The following is a 23,664-nucleotide window of genomic DNA, read 5'->3' on the forward strand; positions in this document are numbered from 1 at the left end:
CAGTATACTTACCGTCCGTGCGGCTCCCGGGGCGCTTCAGAGTGACGTCAGGGCGCCCCACGCGCATGGATGACTTCATCCATGCGCATGGGGCGCTCTGACGTCATTCTGGAGCGCCCCGGGAGCCACTGTAAGTATACCGCTCCCCCGCTCCCCACTACTACTATGGCAACCAAGACTTTAATAGCGTCCTGGCTGCCATAGTAACACTGAACGCATTCTGAAGACGGATCCGTCTTCAAATGCTTTCAGTTCACTTGCGTTTTTCCGGATCCGGCGTGTAATTCTGGCAAGTGGAGTACACGACGGATCCGGACAACGCAAGTGTGAAAGAGGCCTTACCTGGAACACACCATTAAGGGGTTAAAATGTTGTTGTCACCATTCATAATCCAGTATAAATATGATATTCATTCAAAGGATATGTATCCATCCTAGAAGGGATATATTTGATATTAATTTCAATCTATGCCTGAGTTTTGATTTAGATTGAATTTGATAAATTACCATGCAGGCATGTGTCCCTCACAAAGCTTAACAGGAATGACATGAATGTGAAGAGTCGGCACATTTCACACTAGGATTACCTTACTCAGTACACCATTACTTCATACAAAAATGAGTTGACGGGGAAATGTGAGTTATGTCGGCATTTTACAAGTAGCTTGGAAGCCAGGATTGTTAGGGTCATCGGTCTAGAGAGTATCTTAGAAAAGCTGCCTCCATTAATTACTGGAATAGTAGATCTCTCATAATCTTCAGGTGGATAGGTCTTTTTACAAAGCCCAATGCTTGGCCATAATGAGTGATCAACGATACAACAAGACAATTAGCGCTTGTTCCGTCCCCATACAATTTGCATATTGTTGGCTGGAAGACCAGCTGCCGACAATGATGATTTTTAGGCCCGCATAAAAGATGCAATTAACCAATAAACGAGCATTGGTCAGCTGACTGATGCCATGTTTACACAGGCCAGTGATCAGGAATGATCTTGAACCTATAAACGCTGATTCAGCCCAAAAACAGCCTGTGTAAAAGGGCATTAAGGTTAAAATCTACTACACACATCACAATGGTTAAAAGGGGGTTGTCCCACAAAAAATATTCTGCAGTTTTCAAACCAGCACCTGGACTAAAATACTTTTGGAATTGCATGTAATTAAAAATGTAGTACAGCCACTGAGTTATTCAATAAGACTGTAGGTATCTAGGGATTAACCCCCATGGGGGAAGGGCACACAGTCAGGCCTCCTAAAACCATCAACCTTTAAATAAGAGACTGACAAACGTATTCCTTTTAATGCTGGGTGATGATCGGCCACAGCTTTCTTTATTTAACCATAACAACATAACTGTCAATGGCGCAGTATGCCGGCCGCTGGCCTCCCAGCGGGCAAGTCTGCCATGTGCCATAACCACTTCCAACTGAATTATATACCGCCAGCTGTGACTTGTATACTTTCGACATTACAATACCAATCTTTATTTATCACACTCTTACATAATCAACGTAGTCTCCAATATCCATCAACTTTGTATGACATTTCTCATTCTTATAAAAAAAAATTTTTTTTCTTCTGTAATGTTTTCTTACAACAAGGAACATTGGACACTGTCCAACCACCACCCCCACTTCACAGGGAGGGCGGGAGGGAACCAGCTCGTCCACCGCCAAGAGGAAGTAGAGGGGGAAGAACAGGCATATATATAACCCCCCAGAACCGCCCCTTCCTCTGATGAAACCCAGGAAAGGTTTCAGACTTAACCCCTTCCACACCATAACCTCCAACCTGTCCCTACTGCCATATTCGCCCTGACCCTTACACATCTGGGGGCACAAGGGGTAGGGGAGGACCCCCAGTCTCTAATCACCCTCCCTATGCTGTCGGGTGCTTGCCAAATGGATTTGTATAGCGCCACCTGCTGTTTGGTCTTTTTCTTATTTCTCTGTTCACCTCACTGACATGTATGCACATGATCAGTTTCATCCCTCAGCTGCAACAGAAAGGACATTCCCCTTGAGCTGTCAGTTTGATATAAATCTAGCAGAGCAATGAATGGGGAGATCTCTGGATCCATGTGAGGTACAGGGCTGGTGCTAGCTTTGCTAGAAAGAGATTGTCATGTTCATTTCTATATTCATTTTTTTAATTAAATATGAGATAACCACTTTAAGATTTTTTTTCAGAAGGGTTACATTAATAAACAGGAAATGGCCAATGAGTGCTCATCCTTCAGGGAAAATTAAGGTGCCCATACATGGTGCGGTCTGGCCAAGGGATCACTGCTAATTCCCTGCACCCACCTGTACTTGCCGAACTTTTCCCACTATTGTTTCAAAGAGCAAGTACTGGGGCAGCCCCAAAAATTTGTGATAATCCACATTTTGATTCTGCAGTCAGACTGTACCATGTACAAGTTCACACAAAATAACAGCAAAACGGACCATTTTTAACGTCCGTTTTTCACTGATGCCTTTCTGAGAAACGGACGTTAAAAATGGTCCCCTTCAATTGTTTGGGTGCTGTTTGCAGGGCCGGTGCTACCATAAGGCAGACCAAGCGGCTGCCTTAGGGCGCTCCCTGGGGGAGGGCGGAAAAATGTGACATGGAGGGGGAGAAATGTGACATGGAGGCCTGATGTGACATAGGGGGGTGATTTGACATGGAGGGGGAGAAATGTGACATGGGGGCTTATGGCTGACCTGGGGGTCTGATCTGAGGTCTGATTAACATTGGGGGTCTGATTACTTGGAACCTAGATGCGTCTTAGAGGGTGAAAAATACGGTCCTCAAACCAGCGATTGTCTGAAGCAGAGAGAAGATACCAGGACCACACAGAGGAGAGGCCAGCTGCTGCAGACGGGACCAGGGCCAGGTAAGCTGCAAGGGGGGGGGCGCCAAAATGTAGCTTCACTTGTGTTGGCAAAAATCCTTGTACCGGCCCTGGCTGTTTGTCCATGAAAACGGACAAAATAGGACATGTCCTTTTTTTGACGATCACTGCCGATGGGCTATAAAAGAAAACAGCAGTGTGAATAACCCCACAGACTACCATTGTTCTTAAAACTGCTGTTAAAAAGGTGAATGTAGCCGTTTGGGAAAGCAATAATCATGTCTGAGCCAAATTGTAGCACTGGACTAGAACGATACTCCCCACTACACCTAACTGCTGTGAGGCTGGAAAGAGCGGTTCACAGGAGTAAAACTATTTTTGGAGTTCCCCTGGGGTAATACATTTGTGAATCACTGACTTTTGGTTTGTAGGACCATGGATCGGTCTTAGGCTGGGTTCACATCATATTTTTATAATAAGTCTAATGTACACAAAAAACGTATATGTTAACGTATGTCTTAGACAGATGCCGTACACTGGCATCCGTCACCATAGAGTTCCATTGTAAAAAAAAGTATATGTTAACATATATGTTTTTTTTTAGGACTGTATGGGAAAGAGTAGTGTGGGATATTTTCAAACAGGAAGAAAACATTGTTACCTTACTTCGATTCCAGATTAGTAGTGGTGCTACAAATTTTACTTTTATTTGCCATTTGCCCATAAACTTAGATATATTGTAGCCATACATTCAAAAATAAAAATAAAATCTAGATATAACATGCCTTGGAAGTGTCATAGTAATATAAGGCAAACGCTAGAAGAATTTCAGTGGTGACAGCAGTTGCCATAGCAACATAATGCCTCCTCTACTGATATTCAATGGCAAACAGCCAATTCGATTCTTCTTAGGCCTCATGCACACGACCGGTGTTTTGGTCCGCATCCGAGCCGCAGTTTTGCGGCTTGGATGCGGACCCATTCACTTCAATGGGGCCGCAAAAGATGCAGACAGCACTCCGTGTGCTGTCCGCATCCGTTGTTCCGTTCCGTGGTCTGCTTAAAAAATATAACCTGTCCTATTCTTGTCCGCAAAACGGACAAGAATAGGCAGTTATATCAATGGCTGTCCGTGCCGTTCCGCAAATTGTGGAACACACACGGACGCCATCCTGTGTTTTGCGGATCCGCAATTTGAGGACCGCAAAACACACAACAGTCGTGTGCATGTAGCCTTAGAGTTCATCTAGTGTGACCATTGGATTCTTGGTCACTTATGAAATATTCTCCCTGATTACTTAGTTTGGTGGGGCTACTTTCACCCTAGCGTTAATATTTTCCCGTATTGAGATCAGTCATTGTCAATGGGGACAAAACGTAACTGAACAGAATGGAGAGCTCCAAAATGCATTCCGTTCCGTTCTCACACCAGAGAGCAAACCCCAGCATGATGCGGTTTGCTTTCTGTCCTGGGATGCAAGTCAATGGGGACGGATCATTTTCTCTGACACAATAGAAAATGGATCTGTCCCCCCATTGACTTTCAATGGAGTTCATGACGGATCCGTCTTGGCCATGTTAAATATAATACAACCGGATCCGTTCATAAAGGATGCAGATGGTTGTATTATCAGTAATCATGTCTCTGGGCTCTACAGGCAGTTATTTTCTCCTCATGGCTTGGTTTTTGCTCTGATATGTATTGTCAGCTGTGAGACCTTGTACAGACTTGTGTGTGTGTCTTTCCAAATCATGTCCAATCAATAGAATTTAGGACAGGTGGACTCCAATGTGTAGAAACATCTCAAAGATGACCAAGAAAAATTAGAAGGCCCCCAAAGCTAAATTTCAAATGTCACAGCAAATGATCAGAATACGAATTCCATGGAAAATTTTAGTTTATCCTTTGTTATAAATTTGCAAACATTTCTAAAATTTTGTTTTCATTGTTTTATTAAAGGGGCTAAATACAGATTGAAGGGGAAAAACTAGAATTTTTTTATTTTAGCGCAGGGCCACAACATAAAATCTGAAAAGAGTTAAAGGGATCTGAAGACTTTCTGAATGCACCATAATAAGAAAAAAAAACATCTTGTCCTTAGAAGGTCATAAAATAAAAACCTCAGATAAACAACATGTGACAAATTCCACCGTGTCATTATCTATTTAACAAAAACTAGGTCGAAATGCAGCAATAACTTAAAGAGGACCTTTCACTCGTATACAAACTAAAAACTAACTATATCTGTGGGCAGAGCGGCGCCCAGGGGTCCCCCTGCACTTACTAGTATGCCTGGGCGCCGCTCCGTTCGCCCGGTATAGGCTCCGGTGTCTCAGCTCCATCTGTTGTATTGGACTGATTTTTTGTAGGAGGCGTGTCCCTTGCTGCAGTGCTGGTCAATCGCAGCACACAGCTCATAGACTGGCTATGAGCTGTGCGCTGCGATTGGCCAGCACTGCAGCAAGGGACACGCCTCCTACAAAAAATCAGTCCAATACAACAGATGGAGCTGAGACACCGGAGCCTATACCGGGCGAACGGAGCGGCGCCCAGGCATACTAGTAAGTGCAGGGGGACCCCTGGGCGCCGCTCTGCCCACAGATATAGTTAGTTTTTAGTTTGTATACAAGTGAAAGGTCCTCTTTAAAGTAATTGTTTTCTATATGAATTATCCATCTCTCATATCATTCTTTGGTTCACTCTTCTTTAAAGTGTTGGTTCAGTTCATTGAAGTTTGTGGTCTTTCATTTATGTATAGTTCTCCTAAGGTCCTGCCACAGAATTTCAATTGGGCTGAGGTCTGGACTTTAACTGGGCCATTGCAACACCTTGATTCTTTTCCACCATTCTGTTGTAATTTACTGGTGTACTTGGGATTATTGTCCTGCTGTATGAACCAACTTTAGCTGATGAATAGATGGCCTCACATTTGACTCTAGAATACGTACATGGTAGACTCAACGACTGCAAGGTGCCCAGGTCTTGTGGCTGCAAACAAGCCCAGTTCACCGTGCTTAACAGTTGGTATGAGGTATTTGTGATATGCTGTGATTGGTTTTTGCCAAACTTTGGTCTTGTCTGTCCAAAGAACATTGTTCCAGAAGTCTTGTGGTTTGTTAAGTTTGCAAAGTTGCATCTGAAGCCATGCTGCCATGTTATTTTTCAGGAAAAAATTATGCTTTTTTCTGGTAACCCTTCCAAACCAGCCATACTTGTTCGGTCTTTTTCTAATTAAACATGACCTTTTAACATGCTATCTGAGGCCTGTAGAAGCTTAGATGTAGTACTTGTTGTTTTTTTTGGCAATTTCTCTGAACATTGCACAGTCTGAAATTGGGATCAATTTGCTGGAACGTCCACTCCTGGGGTTGTATACTGTCTTGAATATTCTTCACCTGTGAAAAATCTTACTCACTGTAAAATGATGGACTTCAAATTGTTTATAAATGGCCTTATAACCCTTCCCAGACTGATAGTGAGCAAAAATTGCTTCTCAAAGGTCACTGCGGATGTTGGTCCTTGGCACGGTGTAACTGTATTCCTGAATGCTCCAGATCAGCAAACTGACAAAACTTCGGCTTTTAGAGGGGTCGTCACAGTTACTGATGATCAATTAATCAAGGGCTTTTGAATGGGCACCTGGCTGCTACTTACCCTCTTAATTTCAATAGAAGCAGTAAGGGTGTACTAAATTGTTCACATAGAGATTCTACATTTTGGCCTAGTTTTTGTTAAATAATGACACAGTGTAATTCAGATGTTGTTTATCGGAAGTTCTATTTACCTAATTTTGAAACCAAGATATTTTTTTTACCTTCCTTATATTATTCTATGTGTGAATTACAGCAGAAGCCATCTGATGAATAAACTGCTACTAACATCAAATTATGTTCTTCACGGACAGCACACGAATCTACTGGTTTAAATGTGTTTGTTCACACATCAGTGATTTTCCACTGACTGTGGATCAGTGGAAAAACAACGGAGGCATTAACTACTTTGGTCCTTGATGTGGAACAAACACGTTCATTGAAGTTCATGAGTCGGTGAACCACACAGAACATGGATGGCATTCATGGCAGATTGGCCATAGATCCTACGGGGAAAAATTTCTCTGTGGCGCGATGCCTAGGGGGCCACTTATTCCCTCATCCTGTCTGTTAGCAAGGTTCATAACGATCTGATGCTCTCAGCATAAGCGCATCAGGCACTTATGCACCTGGCCAGTGGCCGCAGGTGCCCTCCTGAATTCAATTGGATTGCCGTTCTCAGGACAATGATACAGCTTCATACTGTGGGACAGAATTTTGTGTTGCACTGTGGTATTTGGTTTCCGAGAGGCAGTATTATGAGCTGCACTGTGGTAGTTGGTTCTGTTGGGCTGGTATTTGTATTTGTTCGTATTGCTGGCCCCGCTTTCTTCTGCTGTCCCAACCTTCTGTCAATTTAAACCCTCCTACAACATGAGGGCACTTTTAGTTTTTTTTCCAGGGCCACTTTAAGTTCCCAGTCCGCCCCTGATGGTATCTGTATTCTGCCAGTGGTTTTTCACTTACCATTCTTAGGAGATGCTCAGGAAATCTCCTTTTCAGCCTATCGGTGCATGTGGAAAATGGATGACAAATGCAGGGCAAAAAACTAACGCATGGACCTTTCACCGACATCTTCATGGATAAAACAATCATCATCTTGTCATGGATGTCATCACAGACACAGATGTGTGAAAAAGGCCATAATCTGCCAGTCTTAGTGCTCCTTTAGGCCATATTCGCAACTTTGTGTTCTTATAGGTCTGTATTACTCGGATCTGTAAAGGCCCATGGGATAACTGACCCAAACACACAGCATCATAGGGATTTATGATGCTGTGAGTTTAGGCAAGTTAAACCCACAGTCAGGCCATGACATAATACAGATCTGTATTATGGATGGCACATGTACAGTGGGATGCAAAAGTTTGGGCAACCTTGTTAATCGTCATGATTTTCCTGTATAAATCGTTGGTTGTTACGATAAAAATTGTCAGTTAGGTATATCATATAGGAGACACACACAGTGATATTTGAGAAGTGAAATTAAGTTTATTGGATTTACAGAAAGTGTGCTATAATTGTTTAAACTAAATTAGGCAGGTGCATAAATTTGGGCACTGTTGTCATTTTATTCATTCCAAAACCTTTAGAACTAATTATTGGAACTCAAATTGGCTTGGTAAGCTCAGTGACCCCTGACCTACATACACAGGTGAATCCAATTATGAGAAAGAGTATTTAAGGGGGTCAATTGTAAGTTTCCCTCTTTTAATTTTCTCTGAAGAGTAGCAAAATGGGGGTCTCAAAACAACTCTCAAATGACCTGAAGACAAAGATTGTTCACTATCATGGTTTAGGGGAAGGATACAGAAAGCTGTCTCAGAGATTTCAGCTGTCTGTTTCCACAGTTAGGAACATATTGAGGAACTGGAAGACCACAGGCTCAGTTCAAGTTAAGGCTCGAAGTGGCAGACCAAGAAAAATCTCGGCTAGACAGAAGCGATGAATGGTGAGAACAGTCAGAGTCAACCCACAGACCAGCACCAAAGACCTACAACATCATCTTGCTGCAGATGGAGTCACTGTGCATCGTTCAACCATTCGGCGCACTTTACACAAGGAGATGCTGTATGCAAGAGTGATGCAGAGGAAGCCTTTTCTCCGCCCACAGCACAAAAAGTGCCGCTTGAGGTGGGCTAAAGCACATTTGGACAAACCAGCTTCATTTTGGAATGAGTTGCTGTGGACTGATGAAACTAAAATTGAGTTATTTGGTCATAACAAGGGGCGTTATGCATGGAGGAAAAAGAACACAGCATTCCAAGAAAACACCGGCTACCTACAGTAAAATATGGTGGTGGTTCCATCATGCTGTGGGGCTGTGTGGCCAGTGCAGGGACTGGGAATCTTGTCAAAGTTGAGGGACGCATGGATTCCACTCAGTATCAGCAGATTCTAGGAGACCAATGTCCAGGAATCAGTGACAAAGCTGAAGCTGCTGTCGGGGCTGGATCTTTCAACAAGACAACGACCCTAAACACTGCTCAAAATCCACTAAGGCATTTATGCAGAGGAACAAGTACAACGTTCTGGAATGGCCATCTCAGTCCCCAGACTTGAATATAATTGAAAATCTGTGGTGTGACTTAAAAAGAGCTGTCCATGCTCGGAAGCCATCAAACCTGAATGAACTAAAGATGTTTTGTAAAGAGGAATGGTCCAAAATACCTTCAACCAGATTCCAGACTCTCATTGGAACCTACAGGAAGCGTTTAGAGGCTGTAATTTCTGCAAAAGGAGGATCTACTAAATATTGATTTCATTTCTTTTTTGTGGTGCCCACATTTATGCACCTGCCTGATTTTGTTTAAACAATTATAGCACACTTTCTGTAAATCCAATAAACTTTATTTCACTTCTCAAATATCACTGTGTGTGTCTCCTATATGACATATTTAACTGACATTTTTTATCGTAACAACCAACGATTTATACAGGAAAATCATGACGATTAACAAGGTTGCCCAAACTTTCGCATCCCACTGTATGTGTGAATCTGGGCTTAGATTTATTAATCAGAGTATTAGGGTAGATGGCTATCAGAGGGAGTTTCTTTTGGCATCAACATTACTAGTCATAGGCTCCTTCTGATCTCTTACTGTGTTAGAAAAATGTAGCTGAGCAGACTGTCTACATGTGATCTCTCCCACAGGAGTAAGGAGAAGATGTTAGTTGTGATTTATTGAGCTGATAAAGTGTCTATGTATGCCAGCCATTACAAAGGAATTCAGCAAAGCAAGTCAACCGCTGAAGTAATTAGGTTGGTTTATAAATATGTTCTTTCAAAACGTGCAGAGGGAGCTGTGTACTAAAAGAAAAGCAATTTCTGGAGCACAGAGCATTAAAAATAACATTTAGTCCTCAGGGAGCTGCAGTAAACAAGCAAAGACTGTTTTTCATATGACTGTAAAATGACAGTCTTACCGTATAGAAATTCCTAACAGGAGCTGATAAATGAGTTTTACGAGCAGTTTTCCATGGGGTTATACTTTGTTACGTTAGTTGTCAATGTAAGTTCAGATAAGGTCACATACTCTACTAAATGGGAAATGCTGGAAGGGCAGTACTGCAAGTGAACTGGTCTCAATCCAGCCAGAGCCACTGTGATAAATTTGGTTCTTCTTTAGACTGTCTAAATGTTATACAGTAAACGTTACAGGATAATATGTACAGTATTTTTCACTCTATAAAACGCACCCAGGATTTGGAGGAGGAAAATAAGAAAAAAAATATTTTCCATCAGACCTCAAAGAAAACTCCCAAATCAGACCTCCATTCTTCATCGGACTCTTGTAAGACCACCCCCATTCTTCATCAGACCTCAGATCAGATCCCCAAGTTTCATCAGCCTCATATCAGACCCCCAGCCTCCCATCAGCCTCAGATCAGACCCGCCAACCCCAATCTTCCTGAGATCAGCCTCCCATCAGACCCCCCTGCCTCAGATAAGACCCAACAACCTCTGTCAGCCTCATATCAGACCCCCCCAAGCCTCAATTAGCCTCAAATTATCTCCCCATCAGACCTCCCAGCCCCATCAGAATCAGATTAGACCCCCAATCAAACCCTATCAGCCTCAGACATTTAAAAAAAAAAAAAAAAACCACTTGCTGTTCCGAACGGCACTGCAGATGTAGGAGACGCTGTGTGCATCTATATCCATAATGGTAACGGTTATAGGAATTCAGACTATGAGACACAGTACTACTTTTCCCCCTTTTTTGAGGGGGCAAAGTGCGTCTTATAGTCCAAAAAGTATGCTATATGGCCAATAAAACAAATGGTCACTTACTACAAATGTAAATAGGAAGTTCAATATTTTAAAAATTTAATAGCTGCAATTTCAGAGGCATCTGGGATTCCATACACAAGGGCATGAAGTTTATGGGCCCAACATAGTATATCTGTCACTAAAAAGTTGATCAGGGCAAAGAATTCCCCTACATTTTTCTGTTGCTGGGACTAAAGGAAAACATATTTGTCCCGATCCTTGTATCTTCATAAATGCAATAAAAATGTTTGTATTATTAAAATAAAATAAAAATTTCTAAAAGGGATAAAGCCCCACGAGTAACCCCACTATGGAAAATTTTATTAATTCATCTTAAAAGACACTATGTGAATGGGTGAGTGAGAAGTGGGGATTTACAAACGGTGTGGCAGCATTTCTGTGTAAACGTATTCAATTCAAATCACTGGTACTGAACATCACTATAAAATTTTATACATTGACCTGGACTCATTCCATCAAACCAACACTGTTGGTATATAGAAATTCAAGACAACATCCTGTCAGATCCCACACCATTAAAGGGGTTAGCCACAATTTTGATATTTATGACCTATCCTAAGATCAGCAGGGGTCCGACTCCAGGCATCCCAAAGATCAGCTGTTTGAGGAGGCCACAGTGCTCATCAGAGCTCCAGTGAACACTGCAGTCTCCTCACAGATTACCAAGCACAGTGAAGTATACTATATAGAGGTTGTGCTTGGTATTGCACATAGACCACGTGACCGATATACAGTGATGTCACTGGCTTAGGAAGAAACCCAAGGGCTCATGGAGTGCTGCGGCATCTTCCAACAGCTGATCAGCAAGGGTGCTGGGATCGGACATCCATCGATCAGATATTGATAACCTATCCTGAGGATAGGCTATCAATATGAAATTCATGAATAATCCCTTTAAAGACATTTATCTCTGTAACAGGTTTAAAAACAGACAATACCGACCTAGTTGCTATGTGTGGCAGCATAATTGTGGTCATTGTGATACATAATTGGGATAGTCAACTGCGTATATTATCTGTGGGCTAAACAGTATACTACACTATCTAACTGAGCTGCTACTCATAACAGCTTAGGTTGGGTTCACATCACGTTTTCTTCTTAAGTTTTACATTAAAAAAAAATGTACAGGGGCATCCTTCACCATATAGTTCCTTCGTAAAAAAAAAATATATAAAAAAAAAAAAAGTATACATTAAACGGAAGCCTCAAAAGGATGACTTTAAGTGACATCCATTCACCATAGAGTTCCATTGTAAAAAAATGTATTTATGATAAAGATAGGGCAAAAACGTGATGTGAACCCAGCCTTATTTGCTGATCTTTGGTTTAGTGTCCTACAATGTTAGGCTACTTTCACACTTGCGCTTGATCGGATCCGTTCTGAACGGATCCGATCATATTAATGCAGACGGAGGCTCCGTTCAGTACGGATCCGTCTGCATTAATAACTTAGAAAAAATTCTAAGTGTGAAAGCAGCCTGAGCGGATCCGTTCAGACTTTCAATGTAAAGTCAATGGGGGACAGATCAGCTTGAAGATTGAGCCATAGGGTGACATCTTCAAGCGGATCCGTTCCCATTGACTTACATTGTAAGTCTGAACGGATCCGCTCGCCTCCGCACGGCCAGGCGGACAGCTGAACGCTGCAAGCAGCGTTCAGCTGTCCGCCTGTCCGTGCGGAGGCGAGCGGAGCGGAGGCTGAACGCCGCCAGACTGATGCAGTCTGAGCGGATCCGCTCCATTCAGACTGCATCAGGGCTGGACGGAGGCGTTTGGGTCCGCTCGTGAGCTCCTTCAAACGGAGCTCACGAACGGACCCATGAACGCTAGTGTGAAAGTAGCCTTACTTAGATAAAATGGGCAAGAAATCTCAGAAACAGGGAATATTGAATGTCAGAGACAGCTTTTTGTGGCAGCTTTTGATGTGCTTTTCAAGGCAAAGCCAGAAGTGAGATGGAAGGGAATAAGAAATAAGGAAGGACTAAGGCCATATTTACAAACTTAGTATTTGGTCAGTGATTGCTCATTGTGAGCCAAAACTAGGAGCAGGTCAAAAACACAGAACAAAAGCAGGTCTTTCCATTATACCTCATTTCTGTGTAGGTTCCACTTCTAGTTTTGGCTCACAATTGCTTATGAAAATCAATGACCAAATTATTGAAGTGTGAACTAGGTCTAACTGTGTGCATAAGGTCTCATACTTCTCCTTCCTGTTAGATCTACTTCTGGCTTTGGCTTAAAAAGCTGCATCAAAAACTGCCAGAAAAAGTTGTCTGATGCCACCCTGTGTCCAGACCTTTAATCTTATATAGCATTTTTAAGAGGGATCAGTTCCCTTAAAATCTGAAAACCTAGATGAAAGTCAAAGATTATGCACCCAAACAATTACCCGTCTATAAAATGTCCATATTTGATGGAAATACAAGTATACAAAACAAATTCAATTTTAAAGTCCTAATTTTACTTCTTGTGTCATCTTGTGTAAGACCGCTGCCAGTTATAAATTTCATGGATGTTGTGAGGACAACTTTGTTCTTTTCTGCAGGAGACTCTATCCTGAAGTGACCTCTTCATGGCATTTGAGATGGTTCCTTTTCTCCTGGAGAGTCCTTTCAGCCTTTCTTCCATTGCAAAGAAGTCTACAGAGGACTTGAAAAAGTCCAACAGTGCACTGTGACTCCACATTGTACCCGACATATTATCCTTGATGAAGCCACAGTGACCACCATACTTGCTCAGCAACAAGAAAAAGTGGGGGTTTGCCTCAAAAAGCTCAAAGGGTACAGTGTTTTGGGCCTCCCCACGGATGGGATCATCCTGGCTACAAATACAAAGGACTGGAACAGCCACTTCATCAATGTCTCTTAAAGGGTCATTCCTTTCCCAATAAGTATCCCAGGTCAAAGCATTGGGAACCTTGGTCTGGCAAAACAAAGCTTCTTCAAGTTCCTTTAAAGTCTGACTCCCCAAAAGTCTTTCAGTATTTATAAGCTGTCCCAGAGCTGTGGCATATCTGCAAAGAAAGAGTGATGAAATGAGACATGGCAGACTTTACTAGAAGTAAAAATTATCAATATGAACTGTAAAAGTCATATATATGTCAGTTATATCAAGGCTTCATGTCTACCCTCAGGTCATCTGTACTTTATAAACTACAGAGCCCAGGATTTTTTTGTGGCTACCATTTATTAGTTTGGTGAGACCCATACCCATCAGTCAATGGGGGCATATCCTAGCAATATGCCCTTATTGTCTGAGGTGAGGCACCCCAAATACCACCTACTTGAGTTGACCCTGCCTACTCATGTTGACCCCCCACCGTCTGTCAGTCAATCTAATCCACTACTTCATCTACCACTCCCCTCATCCTGGCCGTAATAGGGAGTATTCTGAATTGGTGCCTAGGGCACAACCCTGGATATGCCTCTTACTCATCAATGTATCTTATACTTACCAACATTTAAATGCTGCCATCTGGAAAGTTTCAGTGTGCGATACACAACAGTTTTACTGACCTTTGCCACTCCCCTTTCATATGGCCATATCCCTTTGCCATATATCATACAACTTCTTATGATGCCTCACACCTCTTTTTGTGATGCACCATGCCCCCTCAATCCAGGTGGGGGTTGTGGCTGAGTTTTAGGACACAGCATCCCAGTGCCACATACAGTTAAAATGTATAGAGAGCTGCTTTCCAGGAGAACTCAGCCCTTTATGTGGAACTTGGGGGATATCCCAACTGTGAGGTATCTCCTTTTTTAAGGAGCATCCCAGACATTCCAGGAGGGTTGGCAAATATGATGTATTCTACTCCTTTCCTACTGACTTCATCAGTGCTAAGCAGCCCCAAATGCACTTCAGTAAGTAAAAGGTCACCCCTAAAGCATTTCTTAAAACAACTGCGTAAAAATACATTGCCATGTGTACTAGCGTGTATTTACTTTGAAAATGATAGGAAGCTATTTTCTTGGGTTTTGAAGCATATTACTCGGCATAAATTTTTTAGATGGTCAAATACACAGCATTTTTTCGACATTGCTGCAAATGAGGTTAAAGAAGCATGCGCATATGGTTTTCTCTCTCCTAGCTGCAGAGGACAGAATCGAGAGGCCGATAGACTTCTATGAAGCCCGTCTCATGCAACGGGGAGAGAGCAATACATTAGCGCGTTTCTCCCCTTGTTCTAGAGAATAGCAGGGGTCTCAGCACTCAGACCCCCACCGATCACAACTCTGATATGTCTCTATGACATATTAAAAGTTGTGTGAAGAGTTAGTGATGCTTTAGATAGTCAGATTGACAATGTGAACAGCTTAAAGTAAACTTATCACATTGAAAATGCAGTGCAATCTGCAGGCAGCAGGTTATAGAGCAGGAAGAGCTGAGCAGATTGATATATAGTCTTGTGAAGAGATTTCGTACAACTTGTAAAATTTTCCATTTGATTTCTGCTCATTCTGGGCTTAGGAGTCCAGTGGGTGGTCCTAATCAGTGACTGACAGTCACCCTTGTATGCACAATTATACAAGAAAGGTTGTCAATCACTAATAAGACCGCCCATTTGACTCTTATGCTCAGTAAGCTGGAATTTCAATGTATGAATTGAGTTATACTGAATCTTTTCCCATAAAGCTATACATCAATCTGTTCAGATCCTCCTGCTCTATAATATGTCTAACCAGCACGTTCAATGTGATGGGTACCTTTAAGGGTATATTCACACGACCGTAAATTGCTGTGTGCAGGACCTGCGCTTTATAGAAAATGCTTATTCTTATCCGGTTTGCGGACAAGAATAGGACATGCTCTATATTTTTTGTGGGGCCGCGGAACGGAACTACGGATGCGGACAGCACACTGTGTGCTAACAAATTGATGGATGAGGTCTGCACACCGTGACAAGGAAGGGTGCTCATAGAGGACATATGTCGAGGCAATTGTTTGAGAGAATCTATGGCACACCAAAAAATCCAGAAATTCCACATATATACCAAGCTTTTACAAAGGTCATATATTGTCCCAACGTTTTGGTCCAACAAAGGACCTTTGTCAAGGGATCTGTCAAGAAATATAAGCAACAGATATAGCATTCCATATATTGTCAAAAATTGAAGTATATATGAGAAGAAGCAGAAGTCAAGTAAAATTAGATAATATACGCCAATGATAAGTAAAATTACACAAGCATTCACACCTGCTACCCCACGTTCTGGCACTACACAGAATGGTTTATCCAATACAACCAAATGGATACCATGTATCATGATGTACCATCCCCTCACACCAAAAATTCTACATACAATCTGACAACAATGGCGCATATTATCTCAGCCATACCCCACCAATTTCAAGCTCCACCGCTAACATGCTACAAATGCTCGAGCACTATTAGAGATAAAGCTAGTCCAGGCAGACATTCGACCCCTTTCCAAGATACCCCATCAAAGTATCCTTAAGAACCCTAAATCAGGTACCTTCCCTTGTCCCCACTGTGCCCAATGTTTAAGTGTCATAAAAGGCAATGTGGTCACACATCCACATTCGGGCAAAAAAGACCCAATTAGGGAAGCTTCACCTGTGATACCACCTATGTGGTTTATCTTATTAAATGCCCTTGTGGCCTGATTTATGTTAGTGAGACTACACAGCATATAAGAGACCAAATCTCCAAGAACAAGTCCATCATTAGAACTCAACAATGGCTATTACCAATTCCGGACCATTTTAAGGAGTACAATCATCACGTTTCATCACTGCGTTTTCAAGTCCTGGAGCAAGTATCGATTCCACTGGATACTTTGTCCGCAAAAGGACTGAATATAGAATGTGATATTTTTTTTCTCTAATTTGCAAAAACTATGCATATATCAGATTTTTTTTTCTTCTCCATTCTTTTACAGATTAGTTAGTCTGGGTCATTATCCCCAATTAGCAGACAACATGGGCGAGATTCCCTTCCCCTCCCCATACTTTTTCCTTCCCACCCTTCCCTGTTCATAACCCTTCCCTTAACCACCCCACACCCCAACCCGTCCCCCTTCCCTTTATTCCCTCAACACCATGTATGCCTTACCAATTGACCATGATTATCCTTCTCTTTTCCCCTTCCTTCTTCCCTTCCCCTGCCCCCCCTTTTTTCCTATCTTTTTCTCAATTGCCATTCTTGCATGATTTTATGTTCTTCTTCCGCATTATCTTTTTCTATTACCCTCCTTCTCATTTCATTATACATATATACTTCATAAAATTGATTTATTTCATATATCATGCATTAGATTTTTGCCCTCTTGTATAATTATGCAGAAGGTATTAGTCTTGGTCTCCCTCCCCCTCTTTCAGTGTGACTCCTCCATAGTAACCACTATACTAGCGGTTCCCTTTCCAGTACAACCTCACATAGCGTCGCGCACATGTGTGTGCACTCTGACGTAGTGACGTCAGCTGTGGGGCACGCTTACTCCCAGGACACCGTACACTTTATCCCTCTATTTATAGCATGCACAAGTTCTTCCATTCCTGGCCTCAGGTAACAGTTGCATCTCTCAACTTCACCACCAATGTTTTTCCTTCTCACTCCCTAGACCCCCGACCCCTCTTATTTTCTAATTTCTTAGTTTTCATTCATTATTGTCTACACACATTTTTACTTTGATAATCATATCTCCTTGCTTCACTGCCCTCTATCTCCCTAATATTTAGCTACATTAGATGCTCTCTTACCTCTTTCTATATACCCCGACATGCCTCATAATAGTACTTCTATGTAGTCAATCATATACTAATGTATTTCATTGCCATTATTATGGAACTGTAGCGATCACATTTGATGTTGTTTGCATCGTTCTTTTACAATTATTATTAGTTTCACTTTTTATTATTGGCGTATATTATCTTATTTTACTTGACTTCTTATATATACAGTACGGTACTTCTATTTTTGACAATATATGGACTTCTATATCTGTTGCTTATATTTCTTGACAGATCCCTTGACAAAGGTTCTTTGTCGGACTGTAAGGTCGGGACAATATATGACCTTGTAAAAGCTTTGTATATATGTGGAATTTCTGGACATGAATTGATTGTATCAAATAAAACTTACATGATGGATTAAAATCATTATAAAACTTTTTTGGTGTGCCATAGAATCTCTCAAACAAGCACACTGTGCTGTCCGAATCTTTTGCGGCCCCATTGAAATGAATTGCGGAACGGATGAGGACCCATTCATACGGTCATGTGAATGAGCCCTAAGTCTGCAACATTGGGTAGGGCAGAGGCATGCTATTTTACTCTGCTCCTGTCAGTGAAAGCAGGAGTGCAGCAATGTGATAGGGAACAGGAATCATCAGTTCTCCGTCAGCTTTTCTCCTGAGGTGTCAAACAACTGTGTGAACTTTAACTGTACAACTGCACATTTCATAACTTTCCTTTGGTTTGTTTACCGCTCCATCAGACGCACTTCCGAAAGGATAGAAATGAATGTTTATCGGTTGCCAGGTTACATAACAGGAAAATACTAGGCAAAAACTTTAAGAATATTTTATAATGAGGACAAATAATTTTTACTTTACTTATTTTTTGTTTAGCTGAGGTCTTACTTCTTTAGGGACAGGACATACATTACTTTCTTACAGCTGCATAAGGAGGTACTGTATTTTGCTGCACAATGACAGGCCTATGTCAGACTGGGGTGTCCAGGCCCGGCAGTAAAATACAACATGGAGGCCCACTGTACGGCTACATGCAAATACGAGAGGGTGCTGATAAGTCCTTGGAATTGTGATCTTAAAGGGGTTGTCTTATTTCAGTAAGTGGCATTTATCATGTAGAGAAAGTTAATATAAGCTACTTACTAATGTATTGTTATTATCCATATTGCTTCCTTTGCTGGCTGGATTCATTTTTCCATCACATTATACACTGCTCGTTTCCATGGTTACAGACCACCCTACAATCCAGCAGTGGTGGTCGTGCTTGCATACTATAGGAAAAAGCGTCAGCCTCTCTAGTGGCCGGGACCATGGGAGCGCACATAGGCTAGTGCTTTTTACTAAAGTGTGCAAGCACGGCCACCCCTGATGGATTGCAAGGTGGTCTGTAACCATGGAAATGAGCAGTGTATAATGTGATAGAAAAATTAATCCAGCCAGCAAAGGAAGCAATATGGACAATCACAGTACATTAGTAAGTGCCTTGTACTAACTTTCTCTACATGATAAAAGCCACTTACTGAAGTGAGACAACATCTTACATTTCTTTTACAATGACTTAAAAGCTAAATCTTTGCAATACTTTGTGAACAAATTTTGGCATAATCTCAACTTTGAAGGTTTGAAGACAACATGGTGGAGTCGGCAACAGATTTTACTGCAAAGGAGAGCAGGGCAGTGATAAAGTTTCTGTTTCTGAAAGGGATGTCAACCAAAGTCATTCACAGTGTCATGGTGCAAACATTGGGCAACAAGTGCCCTTTGTACTCCATTGTGAAAAATTGGGTTGCCAAATTTAAAATCAGCCATTTCAACACAATAATAAAGACTGTTCCAGCGAATTTCCAAGGGTGACCGTTCCAGAAACCACAGACACCATCCATTACTTGATTCTGAAAGACCAACAAATTTCTACTTTGATGAAAGTCAAGGCTCTGAACAGTTCCAGAGAAAGAGTTGGTTTCATAATTCATGATCATCTGGACATGAGGAAAGTGTCTGCCAAGTGGGTCCCGAAATGTTTGTCAGAAAATCAAAAGCGTGCCCAAATAAAAGCCTCCCGGGGATTTATGCAGCGCTGTCATCAGGATACTGATGCATTCCTGTCTTGACTAGTGACAATGTATGAGATGTGGATAATTATGTGAGATTCAGAATTAAAAAAAAAATGTCAAAAGACTGTGCAGAAGTTGTCATCCAAGGGTCTTCTGGGAGAAAGATGGAATACTGCTTGTGGACAACTTTAAGGGGTCTACTATAACAGCTAAGTACTACACAACACTTCTGTGTTCATATACAAGCATTAATTGTCAAGCAGCATGAGCTAAACACTTTGTGAGCACCACTTTGTGTCCCTCAAAAAGTACAGTTTTCAAACCAGCACCTAAATATACTTTTGTAATTGCATGCAATTAAAAATGTTGTATAGCTATTGAGTTATTCAATGAACTCCATCTGTGTAGCGCCACCTGCTGTTTGTTTTTTCTAATTTCTCCGGCCACCTCACTGAGATGGTGGCATATGCTCAGTTCCATCCTAAAATTGTCATCAGCTGCAGTAGACAGGACATGAGCTGCCAGCTTGAAAAAAATAAAAATAAATAGCAGAGAAATTGGAGCAATGAATGGGGAGCTCTGGATCCATGTGAAGTTCTAGCTTTGTTAGAGGTTTTCATGTACTATATGTTGGATTTTAATTTTTTACTTTAATCATGAGTACCCTCCCTTTGACTGACAAGCAGACCTTTTCACTTGCGGAGGATAGAACTGTGCATATCTCTACTGTATATCCCGGCAGGTTTATGGAGTAAGCTTCTAAAGATCTCTGCTTTACCATATTTCTGAGATCTATTTTTGTCTTTTTGTCCCAGGTTTTTATATATTGGAATCTTGGTGATACTATATGCCATGATCTGTGATCCAGTATTTTTGGAATACACTTTTTTGGAACCATGTTGTTGCAATATTTATTTATTTATTAAATAAATAAAAAATATTTCAACAGTATTTTTTGTGATTATACTGACTTTTTGGACCAATATCACTTTCCCTTAAGTAGAGTCCCCTGATGAACCTGCACTCTGGGGGGAAACGCTTTTGGTCAGTACAGGGAATGTGTAGGGTGCAACTAAGGGTAGATTTCAGTGTTGCACGCTTTGCGGGGTGCCCTGTAACATGAGAGCTATCTAGGGAAGAGGGTACCAGAAGAGCCAGTTGCAATATCCAGTGTTCATCCCCCTGCTGCACCCATTGATTCTATGTATAGTTTACATTTAACCAGATTCTGGTCCTTTTTGGATCCTCTATTTCAATTTTTAATACTCTATTCTATGGTAGCAACTGTGCATACTTGCCTTCATCACTAAGGCCTTTTGCACACAAACGTTGTGTGCCCCTGGCCCTATTGTGGCCCGCATACGGCGGGTCCGCAATACACGGGCACCGGCCCGCGTGCACTCCGCATCACGGATGCTGACCTATTCACTTGAATGGGTACGCAATGACGGAGATGCGGAACGGAGGGGCGGAATCCAACGGAAGCATTATGGAATGCTTCAAGATCTATTTTTGCGGCGCGGACGGATCACGGACCCATTCAAGTTGAATGGGTCTCGATCCGTCCCGGCCGCCGCACAGACGTTGCCCGTGCATTGGGGACCGCAAATTGCAGTCCCCAATGCACGGAGCGGATGCACAACATTTGTGTGCAAGAGGCCTAACAGACCAAGAACAAACAGAAGATTACTTACTATTTCCTGCTCATCACACTGAGGGGGGCCATAAAAAGAGACACATCACAGGCCCAGCCACTGCTGGGGTCCTATAAAGGTGGATGTACAGACTGGGTCAGACATGACAATAGGTGGCAGTAGAGAAACGTTTTTTAATAGGGTTTCAATCAATAAAGCTGCTATAATGTAGCGTTTAATTAGAATAGTAGATTTGTGTAACATACCTTTTAACCCCTTAAGTACCAAGCGTATTTTAGCAATAGGGCCCCCAAGAATTTTTCTGTTTTTGCATCACTGCATTCTCAGGAGCCACAACTTTTTCATACGAGGGCTTGTTTTTTTGAGGGATGAGTTGTACTTTTTAATGGTGCTACCTTGGGGCACATGTAACTTGACTATTACATTTTATTAACTCTTTCTATGAGGGGTGGATTGAAAATAACAGACCTTCTGCCATTGAATGTGTGTTCCAATTGTTGCGCAGCATAAGGCCTCATGCACACGAACGTTGCTTTTGTCCGCATCCAAGCCGCAGTTTTGCGGCTTGGATGTGGACCCATTCACTTTGATGGGGCCGTAAAAGTCGCTGACAGCACTCGGTGTGCTGTCCGCATCCGTTACTCCGTTATGTGGTCCGCAAAAAAAAATATAACCTGTCCTACTCTTGTCCATTTTGCGGACAAGAATAGGCAGTTATATTAATGGCTGTACGTGCCGTTTCGCAAATTGCGGAACGCACACGGACGCCATCCGTGTTTTGAGGATACGCAATTTGCGGACCGCAAAACACACAACGGTCGTGTGCATGAGGCCTAACTAACATGTTACTTTTATTCTGTGTCAATATGATTACAACTATACCAAATATCTATACTTTTGTTTTTTGTTTTTTCTTACTACTTTTACACTGTATACATGAGGCATAATGATGAACATTTATTTATTTATTTTTTGGGGGGAAGCAATTTCTATTATTCGTTCATTTTTTAAAGTTGTTAACCAGGTGGTTATACTAACAGGCACAATACTGGTTGTTATTGTTGTGTAAATTTTATTATGCGGACATTTCATCTTAGGATGTGTGTGTGTCTTTATAGATTGTCATCTGTCTCTCTGTGTCGGATTTAGCCAAAGAACGCTCTAGCAGAGAGTACTTGGGTTGAATCGGGACCAGTGGTAAAACAGTCAGTATGAAAACCTTCTCATGGGCTTGGAGACGTGTTCTCAGTGTGTAGGGGGGCGTTTGCCGGTTTGTGAGCACTAAGTGCAATGCACTGGGCTTCTTCCCTTCAAATGTCTATACACATTAGAGAAGTGAAGTCTGCATAATGAGAGATACATATTATACCTCTGCTGCGGCTTTGCTATCCCTTTCTGGATACATATCTTCTTTTAAGACATGCATATCTGCCTTGTCGGTATACTCGTACTGTATACTGACAATAGCCGTAGCAATGTCTCGCAGATAATCTCAAACCTATAAGAAGAGTAGAATGATCTTCACTAGATACTGGTCACTTTGAGCAGTACTGAATGGGATCCATGCTGACAGTGATGGGGGATGGGCGGCCATCTGGCTGATCAGACAATGGACATGACTCACCCTTCCTTACACAGGTATGGGGTGTGTGCATTGCACTGTTCGGCCATGTTGATACCCTCCCCTGTCCTTTAACATGTACCTGAACTCTCTCAGCTTCCTGTGTCATCACTTCCTGTATCCTTGTTACATGAAGTAAGTGGTCGGGTGATGGGCCAGCCCCTTTTCTATTGTTACTGTGACTAAATAAAAGGTGAGCAGACTGTGGAGGAGGAGAAGTGCTCAGCAAAAATTCAAGATGGTAACACCTTTGTCAGACTGCGGTTGAGAGATTTACCTTTCCTTACAAAAAGTCTGATGCGAGCAGATTTCAACTAGAAATATTTCTATAACAGATGGCAAGCTAGAAGGATCCAACAGGTTTTTTCTCTGCACAGCAGGTAAAAGGGGAGATAAAAGTAAACTGTAATTTTGTCTGCTGCGTCCGAAAAAAATTCTGCTTGTTAAAATAAAGTTTTCGCTCTATTTGTGTAAGGACGAGGTAAGTGTTTTTCCATTGTGTAGTTTTTGGTGGATCTGAGTTGATTGTACAGAGATTGTGATGTGTGTGCTGAGCAGTACAGAGTATTGTGTTTTTGTTGTAACTTCTTAACTTTTATATTACTGTGATTTTGTAGAGGCAGCAATTGGTTTTAGTGTTTGTACATTAGAGAAAACATTTAAAGAGTATTTTTTATATTGTTAGCCTGTAAATCTCCCGCAGAGTGGAGGTTTGCTCTGGTTTCAGGGGTGGGGAACAGGGAATATAGAAACTGTTTTGTTTAGTTTGGTTTTCCTATTGCTGGATATTGTATATACTATCTTGTCTTCCTTTGTGTGAAGGCCATGTGGTTTTGTCGGCCATTTTATTTTCCTTTGTGTGTGTCAAGCCATGTGCTTTTGTCGGCCATCTTTAA

At 41.8% G+C, this 23,664-nt stretch overlaps 1 protein-coding gene across 1 annotated transcript in view; it reads right to left on the reverse strand.

Annotated features, from left to right (window-relative positions):
• Positions 1–12,481: 12,481 nt before the first annotated feature.
• The window catches only part of LOC122932531 (protein ABHD15-like), a 48,742-nt gene continuing 37,559 nt past the window's right edge, over positions 12,482–23,664 (reverse strand). Inside the window, exon 3 of the mRNA XM_044287004.1 lies at positions 12,482–13,735. Within this exon, the coding sequence (XP_044142939.1) occupies positions 13,195–13,735 (541 nt within the window). The 3' untranslated portion in view covers positions 12,482–13,194. The remainder of the gene's footprint in view (positions 13,736–23,664) is intronic.

The sequence above is a fragment of the Bufo gargarizans genome, chromosome 3 (assembly GCF_014858855.1).
Source record: "Bufo gargarizans isolate SCDJY-AF-19 chromosome 3, ASM1485885v1, whole genome shotgun sequence".
NCBI lineage: Eukaryota > Metazoa > Chordata > Amphibia > Anura > Bufonidae > Bufo > Bufo gargarizans.